The sequence below is a fragment of the Dermacentor variabilis genome, chromosome 2 (genome assembly GCF_050947875.1).
Source record: "Dermacentor variabilis isolate Ectoservices chromosome 2, ASM5094787v1, whole genome shotgun sequence".
In the NCBI taxonomy this organism is placed as follows: domain Eukaryota; kingdom Metazoa; phylum Arthropoda; class Arachnida; order Ixodida; family Ixodidae; genus Dermacentor; species Dermacentor variabilis.
In genome coordinates this window covers 55510487-55522776 of record NC_134569.1, presented here as the reverse complement: position 1 = coordinate 55522776, position 12290 = coordinate 55510487, and the positions used below count along the sequence as shown (strand labels likewise).

General features: G+C 43.3%; 1 protein-coding gene across 5 annotated transcripts in view; it reads left to right on the top strand.

The window, feature by feature from the left end:
* The window catches only part of LOC142571908 (chitinase-3-like protein 1), a 45413-nt gene that overhangs the window by 6844 nt on the left and 26279 nt on the right, over positions 1 to 12290 (top strand). For 2 of the 5 annotated variants that reach the window (XR_012825971.1, XM_075680610.1), the window contains exon 1: positions 8653 to 8972. The exons of 2 other annotated variants lie outside the window; for them this stretch is intronic. Coding sequence is in view for 1 of the 3 variants with exons in the window: in XM_075680610.1 (XP_075536725.1) it covers positions 8888 to 8972 (85 nt within the window). In the remaining 2 variants the exon portion in view is untranslated. Of the gene's footprint in view, positions 1 to 4928; positions 5051 to 8652; positions 8973 to 12290 lie in introns of those variants that run through there. One more of the 5 variants, XM_075680613.1, reaches the window with a different exon arrangement.

Sequence of the window (12290 nt, the reverse complement as noted above, 5' to 3'; positions counted from 1 at the left end):
CATGGACAGCCGCTCCAGTTGAGAGGTCCGTTGCGCTTCGGCTATTTCTTCGAGCGTATTGTGTAGCCCGAGTTGTAACAAGCGGGCCGTGCTTGTGGACTCGAACAGGCCTATCCCCTACAGTGGGTGACTCTGTTCTAGCCACCCTATCATAGTATGGAAATCATAATCATCATCAACGCACAGTGACTATCTCAAAGAGCTACTATGCGTCGGCACGATATGTACGTCCCGCTGTCTTATCAGAAGAGCGTACAAGACAGCGGGACGTACATATCGTGCCGACGCATAGTAGCTCTTTGAGATAGTCACTGTGCGTTGATGATGATTATGATTTCCATACTATGATAGGGTGGCTAGAACACAGTCACCCACTGTAGGGGATAGGCCTACGAGCTTGCTGCTGCTGCTGCTGCTGCTGCTGATGCTGCTGCTGATGATGATGTCTATATAATGGCGCACAACCACGACGGAGGACTGGTCAGGAAGTGGCCCGGTACATTTATGACAAACAAGAAGAAATGAAGAAACGCAAGCCTATATAAACAAAATGTGTCGCATTGCGTAGCACGGGTACGCCAGACCACATGCACGTGCCATTTTCCTTTACGCGAAAGACGCAAGAATTAAATGGGGCAAATCTATAGTATTTTCTATAGTTTTTTTAAGTTGCACGACTACCGAGACAAAGCGAAAATCCTTCAAAATTGCAAGAAGCTGAAAAATACCAGGTATTCTATTGGTGAAGATTTTTCACGCAATGTACGCGACATAAGGAAAAAGCTTTGGAATAAAACTAAGGAAAATCGAGACCGGAAAGAGAAGGTAATGTTAACTTACGATAAAGTTCGCATAGCTGGCCGCCTTTTTACATGGGACGCAGATAGCGACGATATGGTTGAGATAAAACCAAAAAACGACGAAAAATCCAGCTCAGACCGCAGAACAACGCGATCTTACCAAAAGTAACCCTTCTGAACTTAAACGCGCGAAGTCTTGTTAACAAAGTGGAAAGTCTGGAAGCTTTATTGATAGCACGGAGTCCGGATGTGGTCACTATATCCGAAACGTGGCTTCACTCTAATGTATCAGATAATGAAGTTGTTCCGCCAGGTTATACCATTCTGCGCAAAGATAGAGCATAGAGAGGCGGGGGTGTGGCTATTATCTTGAGGGATGATTTACCTTTCATGCCTATGCCTGATGTACCGAACGTCGAAAGTATTTGGTGCAAACTAAACATAGAAGGATACGTCCTGCACGTAGGCGTTGTCTATAGGCCACCAAACACTGATCCAGAGTACCTGGTTCTCTTACTCTATTACATGCGCCGGCACATATCAGGTGAAAAAATTATTTTGGTTGGGGACTTTAATATTTCGGAATCGGACTGGAGCTCTCGAATCCCGAGATCACTTTATAATAATGTTCTCTCGGACATAATATTTGCATTTAACTTGAATCAACTTGTCCACACACCTACTCGCATTCAAGGGTCGTCCAGCTCGATACTCGATGTGGTTTCCGTTATTGATTATTTTTCATTAACCGCAATAGACACTGAAATACTAGAAGGTTTGTCAGACGATAAGCTTGTGTTGTGTACTCTGCCTTTCCCTGTTCCTATGGCTGTCAAAAAAGATAGTTCGTCGATATTAGCATTTGGAAAGGCAAATGATGCAGCCATTATAACATATCTTGTTCATGAATACGCCAATTTTCTTGAACTGTGTATGGATGATTCGTCAACCATTGATCAGGTATGGGCATGTTTCAAGGTTAATGTCAGGCATTGCATTGATAATTTCATTCCCACTGTAACAAAATCCACCAAAGGAATTGACGCTGACACCTTTAACACTTACTTTCAGTCAGTGTTTACACATGACAACGACTGCTCTGACCTTGCCCTTGAATTCGAATGTAAGACCACGCTGACAGGTACTCCACTAATATCCGAGGCGGGAGTGCTTATGGTGTTGTTAAACATGGATGATAAGAAATGTGATGGACCAGATGGAATCCCGAACAAATTTCTCAAGCGGTATGCCGAGCCTATAAGTAAATACCTCTGCCTGATATATCAAAAATCAATCGATGAGTGTAGCCTTCCTGCTGAGTGGAAACTAGCGAAAATAATTCCAGTGCATAAATCTGGCAATGCTTTATCGGCAACTAATTATCGACCAATATCACTGGCATGTACATGCTGCAAATTACTGGAGCACATCATTTTGAAATTTATGACAAATTTTGTCGAAGTCAATAACATACTCCACAGAAGCCAACATGGATTTCGTAGTGGCTTGTCAACCGCTACGCAACTAGTAGAAATTATGCATGATTTTGCACAAAGCCTCGACAGTCAGTCGCAAATGGATGCCCTTTTCTTGGATCTATCGAAGGCTTTTGACCGAGTCTCTCATACTAAACTCCACTTTAAAATTAAAACGATATTTGGCGATGGACCACTGGTACGATGGATATATAGTTACCTCTCTGATCGTTATCAATTTGTGCAATACGACCATCATGACTCCAAGTTAGTACCTGTTCTTTCAGCAGTACCTCAAGGTACAGTTTTAGCCCCGCTGTTGTTTCTGCTTTTTATTAACGACATATCAAATGAAACTGATGTAAAAATGCGACTATTCGCGGATGACTGCGTGCTATACCAAGAAATAAAAGACTCTAATGACCAGAAAAAACTTAACAACGCTCTAGGAAAAATTGCAGAGTGGTGTAATAAATGGCAGATGGTAATTAATTCCGAAAAAATACGGTCTCTATGTCCATTACAAGGAAAAAGTGTAAATTACATTACGTATACTCTTGCAATAACGTGAATATCAGTAGTGTGACTGAATATCGGTACTTGGGTGTAGTCATCACTTCTGACTTGAACTGGACTACGCATGTTCAAAGCATAGCTATAGCAAAGCAATGAACAAGTTATTTTTTCTTAAAAGAGCCCTTCGTCACTCTACATCTGATACTAGACTTCTAGCTTACGTCACCTTTATCCGTCCGGTATTAGAATACGCTAACATAGCTTGGTTCCCCCAAACAAAAACAACGTTAAAACACTCGAAATGTTTCAAAGGAAAGCCGTGCGCTTTTTCTTCAACTGCCATGGACGCATGCATTCACCCACAGATCTTTTACGCACGGCTGGGCTTCACACGTTGTCCATAGAACGACAGAAAGCTGAGCTAGTTGGTAAGGATTCATTATGCTAAAAAGAAGTGAGGCGTGCAGACAAGACACAAGAGTAGAGAAGTGGGCAACACTAACGCCGTTGTCCAGCCGGGCTAAATTACACCGTCTAAAGTTTTTGTATTTACTGCTTAATAATGCATTAAAGATGTCTCCCACAGATTTTGTTCGTATAAACAGTACAAGACTAACACGTCACAAGCATGCACTCTCCCTTGAAGAATATTTCTGTCACAGTAATACTTTCCGATATTCTTTTTTTCGACAAATTGTCCGAGATTGGAACCGCTTGCATCCATCAGTCACGGCCCAGCGCACCATAGACAAATTTATTACCCTCGCTGAGAGCTCTGTGCTTACATTCCTCTCAGCATAACCTTGTTTATAATCTTATATTACAGGGTGCCTCTCAGTGTAATTATTGTATTCAAGTGCGATCATCAGTTTTATTTATTATTGTCATGTGTATTGCGTATTCTGCCTTTATTTTTGACTCTTAAAAATATATATGTTAGCACTGAACCTTTATTTGTATGTTCTGCCTTCTCCTGTAAAAATCCCAAGAAGGGATTGACAGTATTCCGAAATAAAATAAATAAATTTCATGAACGCTTCACACAGATTCCAATGCATGTACGGTAAAGCTGCGTAATCTTTATATACACGACAGGTATCCCGTCTTCTGGTACATTTTTGCATACAGTTTCCTTGTTTGATATTATTGACAAAGGCTTTAGTTACGATATCCGAACTAGGCAAAAGAGAAAAGGTCTGTCGTAAAATTATAGGGCCAACTGGGGACCTAAGTGAGCTCTCTCATAAAATTCGACCTCGTGGTGTTTTGTTGTGTTTTGTCATATGGATGTCGTAATGTTCAATGAGGAGTCGACGCACAATAGAAGCACTGAGAACTACTTGTAGTGAACACATCTTTGCAAAGCTCCCTTCCTCACATAAGCTCACCTGCGCACCTAGCAGGAGTACCGCGATGACGCTTATTCGAAGACACACGTGCAAAACATATGCATTGCAAGCAGTATGTACGTGAAAACACTCGTCGAAGTCTCCAAAATTCCGTATAAAGTTGAGCTGAAGCGCATTCTTCTCATTATCACGGAAAGTACAAGCGCGCACTGTAATACCCATGGATAACTTTAGAGGGAAAAAAATAAAGTGTTCCTAAACGCATGTCGACCGCCGCTGGAAAATATACCGCAACTGTGGTCTTTTTGCCAAACAAATATATGTGCTCTCGTTGTATGTGCTCTGTGGAGCCTGTGATGAAGCTGTACGTTTCTTGAAAGAGTGTCCTTAATATGCTAAGAGCGTAAACATATATAGTACATCAAGAGCACCACACAGGACACGCTGTGCAATTGACATGCGCACCCCTGTCTCTGTGTGTACTGTACCATTACTGAGTCATATTCTAGGGAGACGACTGTCCCCTGACATAATCAGCGGAGCTGAGGAAGTAGTGTACAGGCCTCGCAACGGTTCGTGAGGACTCACTCGCGTGCTCTTATCGCGAGTTCTGTACAGCTGAGGCTAGTTTCCTGCCACGGTGACGCAGAATATATAAACTGGCGTTGACATAAGCGTGTTCCGTGTAGTTACGGTCTTTCGAGCAAACAATGGAGCGCTGAGCGCCCTGTAAGCGACATAAAGGGAAGCCGGCCTTCCTGTTGTTTTTTTTTCCTCTTTTCTTTTAGGTGACAAAATGTTTGTCCGGTGTAACTTTCCGAGACCCGCGGTGGACTGCAGGTATACTCTTATGGGCCGCTGTATTTGGACAAACGTTCAACAGCCATTCACTCTAGTACCACGCCACAGAGTGAGTGAATGGCATCGTCATCGTCACCATAATCTTTCACGTACACTTTTATTCATTATTTACCTTAATGATGTCGAGAGTGTTGTTACTAACAGTGCTGTTAAGCTCCGTTTGTATGCAGACGACTGTGTCTTGTACTCTAACATCGTCAGCGTCAATGCCCAGGAGATGCTGAATAACACGTTCAATATGCCTTCTGCAACTGGAGCAAGACCTGGCAAATGGAAATCAACTTCGATAAAACGGTATCAATGACCTTTTCCAACAAAAAGGAACCCCTCAAATTTGCCTACAGTAATGATGAGAAGATTCTGACTTCTGTCACCGAGTTCAAATATCTTGGTGTAATTTTTTTCTTCCAACTTAATATGGCACAAACACGTCGACTTCATTTGTTCCAGGGCTCTAAAACGACTTGGATATTTAAAAAGAACACTAAAACCAGCAACCAAGGGTTGCAAACTCGCAGCTTACAGATCCCTCGTGAGGCCCACTCTAGAATATGCATCTGTTGTCTGGTCACACCACTGCGTATCTGCTGTATCAAAGCTTGAGGCTGTGCAGACGAAAGCTATTAGATTTATTTATAATCGATACGATCGCAATTTCTCCCCTTCTCTGCATGCTGGCCTGCTATCGCTTGAGCCGTTGGCACATAGGCGCACGTGTGAAAGGATTATAATGTTGCACAAAATTGTACATGCTTCTGTCATTGTCGACGTACCTGTGGCATTTGTTGGCTCCTCTGCACGTGTAACGCGAAGAGCCAATCCCTTGAATATTGTTCCCTTTCGAGCTCACTTGGATAGCTTCAAATTTTCTTTCTTGCCATTTACCATTGAATTGTGGAACACGCTACATACTAATCTCCGAGAACTGCCACTTGAGCGTTTTGTAGACGAAGTTCGTTTACATGTGACATGTTGATTGTATGTTATCTTGATGTACTTACCCACTCCTGCTATGTCTCAATTTTGAGACAGCAGTATTTGTAAATAAATAAAATAAAAAATAAAATAAAACGAAGGCCTCTCATAGTGCTCGACCACTCACCCCTTTCTCACGTTTGCTGACTCAATCTTACACACTAAGTAAAATTACACCCTCGAGGGTGGATTGTATGTCCAAACGCTATTTTTGTACCCTTAGTTTCTCGGAGAAGTTAAAAAGGTAGTTTGTGCGAAATTAAGGGCGCTCGGACATTTCAACATTTCATGCAGCAAAGAGCCGTAAATGTCTATTTCCCAGAGGTTTGCGCCAAATTAGAGCACGTCATATGGTCCCAGTATGCTGCGCGGCTTTTTTTTTTTCACTTTATCTTTATATAAGCGTCTCGGGAAACAGTTCGGCATTAGGCGGACGCCCGTAAGACTATAGGGGTACCGAAAGGACAAAAGATTTCGCTGTAACAATAAAATGTGCTTTGCATTTCGGTAAAAGCACACATTGGGGGAAAGGGTGCAATCCAAGATATCATTTCAAATGGTGTATTAGTGAGCCTAAACACCCTTTTAACCCGCCGTGGTTGCTCAGTGGCTATGGTGTTGGGCTGCTGAGCACGAGGTCGCGGGATCGAATCCCGGCCACGGCGGCCGCATTTCGATGGGGGCGAAATGCGAAAACACCCGTGTGCTTAGATTTAGGTGCACGTTAAAGAACCCCAGGTGGTCAAAATTTCCGGAGTCCTCCACTACGGCGTGCCTCATAATCAGAAAGTGATTTTGGCACGTAAAACCCCAAATATTATTATTAAACACCCTTTTCTATGGATGTGAAGGGGTGAGTTGTAGATATGACCAAACACCCCTGAGGGGACAATTCTCCTTATAAATGTGTAAGAGATGCATGCACATTTTCTGATATCATCACACCATCGTCACACCACCTCTCTCATCTTTGACAGTGTTTCCCTTTCCCTTGACACCCGTTCCGTTACTCCATAATCGACCACCGGTTATCTAAATCCTGTACGCCATTGCATGATCTGGCAATCAATTTCTTCCTCTTAGTCCCTATTATATCAACTTTACGTGTTAGCTCTCTGATACACATCACCGTCTTCCTGTCTCTCAACTTTATGCTTATCATTTTTCGTTCCATCTCTCGTTGCGCGGTCCTTATATTCTTATCAAGCTTTTCTGTCTATTGCATAGGCTAGTAAGTACTAGTAGAACCTATGAGGCTGAAACTTGCAGGAAAACAAAGAAGCTTGAGAAGTCAACGACATAAGGCAACGCGCGTGGACAGCGCCTGGAGGTCAGCTGTTAGGTAGCGTCATGGACAGACGTGCCTGACTGCTAGTATAATTCTGACTTCATATTTAATTCCAGAAGCACCGTCACGTTGCATCCATATGACGATGTTGAAAAGTGAAATAAATCCCCGTCCGCATATGACACCGTAAACAAGCACTGACGAGAGTTATACGTCATCGTCTGTGGCGCCTCGGTTTGCAGACTGCAAACAATTTCCTGTCCTTTGGCAACTTCACAACCTATCACGACATAGCGGGACGCACGGATAAACGGATCTGGTTGCTAAGAGCGCGGTGTACTAAGCGCGACCTCATAAAGACAGTTATCTTGAAAGAAATGTAGCTCAATTCTTTCTTTATTTCCCTCAAACTCCGCCAAAAGGTGACTGAACTCGTAATGCCACTCTAATAAAGGCTGCTTATTATAACGTCTGCCCTCTCACGACAGCTCTTCCAGTTCAGCTGACTCGTTTTTCTGTTATTTTTTCAACACCTGCGAGTTGCCAACTGTCCAGTCGGCGAAATACTCAGTCATTCGCAGCGAAACGACTGACGCTTTTACGATATAAGACGCTCGCTTCTTTCTTTCTTTCTTTCTTTCTTTCTTTCTTTCTTTCTTTCTTTCTTTCTTTCTTCTCTCTGTTGCCTGCTCGTCTGCTCTCTCTCTCTCTTTTTCTTTTTTTTTCTTCTCAGCGACATACATCGACTGCAGTGCGCACGTCCTTTGGTCTTCTCCACTTTCACGCAGTGAAATGGAGTTCTCAAAGTTATCGCCCTTTAATGTACCGGCCTGTTACCGCTGTCTTACCTCCGTCACTGTTCAAGATTGTACGTAGTATTGAAAACAATGATGGTAGGACTTCAGTCCTATGACAGTATGCTGTGCTGTCTGCTTGACGAGCCTGTCTTGTGCGTAACTGTATTCGAGCCACGCACGAAACGTCTCAAAACATCACCACGGTATTCTCCGCTTTCCTCTCAATACAAAGTTTCTCATACTTCATATGCAGTTTTTACAGTGTATACGTCACTGAATATGCTGCCCCATCCAAGTACATCACTCCGACCCCCTATTATGTTGTCCACAAAAGTGACGTCAATGGCGGATGTTGTTACACCATTTCGGCCCATATGTCAACGCTTCAAGTCATGAAATAAGCTACAACGCATGACCGAAAGAGCCAGGCTCTCAGTGAATACATACACAGCACGCACGGAGTGTGAAGACCACCGCACCATCACCTCAGCCATCAAATTGCTCGCTGGAAAGATAATGAGGCGAAGGTCCACAGATAGGGCAACCATATAACGATGCCCTTTCCGTAATAATTCGGAGTCGGCGATAAGTGGCCGAGCTCTGCGGTGTTCAGGGCTAACGATAAGCATTCACGACTGCACGCATTTGCGGGTCTTTTTGTGGACGCCGCAACTCGCGCACTCAGACGCGGAGCATCTCACGTGCGCGCGAATAACGGCGACTCTTACAGGAGTGTTGGCCGCTTACGTGCAGCGAGCGTCCAATATATATCCGGCCCCCGTCACTTTGTTGGGAACGTGGTGTGTGCAATGAACTGCATGATATCATGAAGGGGATCGCTCTTTTCGTCGTCTCGCTCTGCGCTTCAAGCATCCTATGTCTCCAGGCGAAGGCGTCGTTACTAACGGAAGGTGATGTTCGATTACTTTGTTCGCATGTTGGGAACTGTAGAATCGCGGTATTGAAGGCCACTTCTTAGCATGGCAATCTCTCGTATCGTTTAGAGTTTGTCGTGAACGGCGCACGGTAACTGAAATGCTGACAACAGGTCTACCCGTCGTGATTCTTACCGCCCTTGTCTGCGTCTCTCGCTTCTAAACTGGCCCTCATTCTACGACTTGGCGGCGCATAATGAGTGGGCATACCACTATCTTAATTTTTTATTCGCATGCCAGTCACATGCTTTGCGCTGTAAGTACCGCTTTCCCAGCCTCATGTGTAATAGAGCTGAAATTATTGCAATCATCTCGATATATACGATGACAGTGTGTTTACGTATGAATAACGCGGTGGTTTCGACTAGCAGGATGAAGAGGCGGGCTATATTGGTGTTCGAAATCAAAGATGAGACAAGCACTTGTCTTGAGGGTGTCAACCAGTTTTTGTCTGCTGTCGCGCTTTAATGCACTCGTTTAAAGTCTTTACTGACTTTAGGGAAAGAATCAGCATGAACAAGGGCACTGCGTTCCCTCCCGAGGAAGGCCGCATTCCAATGGAGGCGGAATGCAAGAACGCCCGTGTGTTAATTATAGCTTTGAGTATACGCATGTTTAAATGGTATGTATACCTTCTAAATGTTCGAGCGGTACACGCAGTACACGTGTTCGTGCAGCTTTGGGCAGCATGGTGTCTTTCGTAGCCCCTGTGTTGCCTAGAGACGCTAAATCCCGTCATTCATCATCACTATACATGTTTCGAAAAACATTTTGCAGCTCGAGCATCTTGATGCAAACCTGGAAACTGTCAAGATTACCAGTACGTACAGGTATATAATTTGGTACACTGTGAAGAGGCAAGCGCAACAAAACGCAGACCATTCCCTTTGAAACCGCGTGCACGGGCCAGCAAAGATCCCACGAATTTATTAACCAAATTCGCGTGATTCCGGAATCGTTCCACATTTTTAAACATCCAGAATGACATGGGGATCGAGTGATGGCACAATTCTGGCAGATTGAATGGGAATGGCATGGGAGCCTGAGATTCCAGAATAGAGTTGTAATGAAATGGGCACATGTTGACTTTATGGTATAGTTAACCTATAGGTAGATACCGAAAGAGCCGCTCTTGAGTAAAAATTGCGAAATATGTAATAAATTGGTTTAGTCTATAGTTTAGTCGAATTAGCAAATGCGCCGGATTCGTTGTTTCGCTTATCTTGAGTTACTGATATTGTATGTGTAGTAGTGAAATAATGTTCCTAAATTACGGGTATGTTGATCAGGCATGTGCTCTGCCATCCGAATGTTCACAAAATGCTTCTTTTTAAGAGGAAGCTTTAGCTCGGGGCCACCTATCTAAATACATGAGAAAAGAGAAATCGCTTTTTTCGGCAACCACTGAACCAAATTTGATAAGGTTTGTTACCTTTAAAAGACTGGCTACTGTTGGTTTCGAATTTTTTTTACTTATGTTGTCAATTTTATAATAATTGACGAAAATCGAATTTTTTTTTTCAGAAGACGAAACTATCAAGTTTACGTCTCTGTAACTTGTAAACCACCCTTGTAAACTTTGTAAACAAAGTAACCCTTGTAAACAATGTAGCAAATTCACGTAAGATATAAATCGACATAACATATTTGTCCGCTTTGGATGCTCTAATGGATCGAGTTTGCAGAACCGCGATATCTGTTCTGGGTGAAGAGCTACGAATTTGTCAATTTCGTGCTTTTATTATTTTTTTACAGCTTACCAGTTTTTGAAAATTCCATTGAAAGAATTCAGGCCATAAGTAGAAATTCGGCTTCCACCAGTCACCAGGATTTAACTTTCTTTCTAAGGTGCAACAAACTTCATTAATATCACCCCAGTGGTTATCTTAGAAAAGCGTTTCTGAGTTTTACATGTATTTGAATAGGCGGCATCGGAGTTGGGCCCGAGCTAAAGCTTTTTCTTAAGGGCTGATGCTAATGTTTTCACCGGGCATAGGCAGAGATAATTTTGCCAAAAAAATTGAGAAAAGCCTTCTTTTAAGAACAATAGATAGTAGAGAGGTAACAGGCAATGACGAGGTGCAGAGATAACAGGCCACGAATCGTGTTTGTTCTTGTGCGAAAAAAAAATAAATAAATAGTACGCATCGTTATTTGTAACCTTATCGAGACTTCAAAAATAAGTATTTAGTTACTAGACACGCAAGGCGCAAGTATAGTAAGCAATTATAGAGAAAGCATTTGATTTATGTATCAGCCCAGCCACTCCAACAGTGGGAATATTTCAACAATGACCTTTCCAAGTAGGTAAAAGGAGTGGAATTATGGGTATTTGCGCTCTCCGGAATAGAGAGTAAATGGAATGGAGGGCCGCGCTACGGCAACTCTTTAATTAACTTTGATTACTTAAATGTGGCAACGCAAGATAAGCAAGTTTTTCTCCACGTAAAAGCAGAACGTGAAAATCCAGTACAACTTGTTTGTCAAACCTGCAGAATGCACCAGCCCCCGCCCTGTATTCCAATGTTCATTACAGCTTTCATTGATTACGGAATTTAGTATTTTGCGCACACCGTTTAGGTTCGTGCTATGATTCCCTACACAAGGTGCGCTCGCTACCGGCTTAGTTTCGCCTGTAGGTGCATCATTACGCCTGCTTGTAGCTATCGTCTGAAAATAGCCAAGCTGCATGACCGTTTGCGACGAGCGGAACGATGAATGCTTCATTGCGTATAGGCGTGCAACCTCCTCACTATGGTGACCGGACGGCCTCACATCCTCACTTTTGCACTTCCCCGTTGCAGGCTAGCCAACCGGGCTCAACCTGGTTGTCTCTTTCCCTTGTCACCTCTTTCTCAAGACCACCCGCTGGCTCCAGCAGCTACCGTCGTTTGTTGCAGCTTTAGTAATTAATTAGAGGAATTTAGAATCTTTTCCAGTCACCCTCTTAGGTTTCTCACCAGTGTCCCACACGTTGTCTACTTGAATTATGAAACGTTTATCCTCGGCACTTCTTTTTTCGTTTGTTAGCTTGAAAATCATCCACACACCCGCGCGCGAAAGTGGCTGACTAGGCGCGTAGCAGTTGATACAGTAGCTATGAGGCGACCGATACATATATAGGTCACTATCACGCGACTGTTGGCGCAGCATAGCGCCGCGATAATCAGCTAGACTGTAATCCTTATCAAGATTGCGAAGTCGGCATGAACGATCCGCGAGGTGTTATCGCAACATTTATGAGTACCTGCCATGTATCGAGCGAGAAAATCCAGGAGGTACTTCAAACACAAC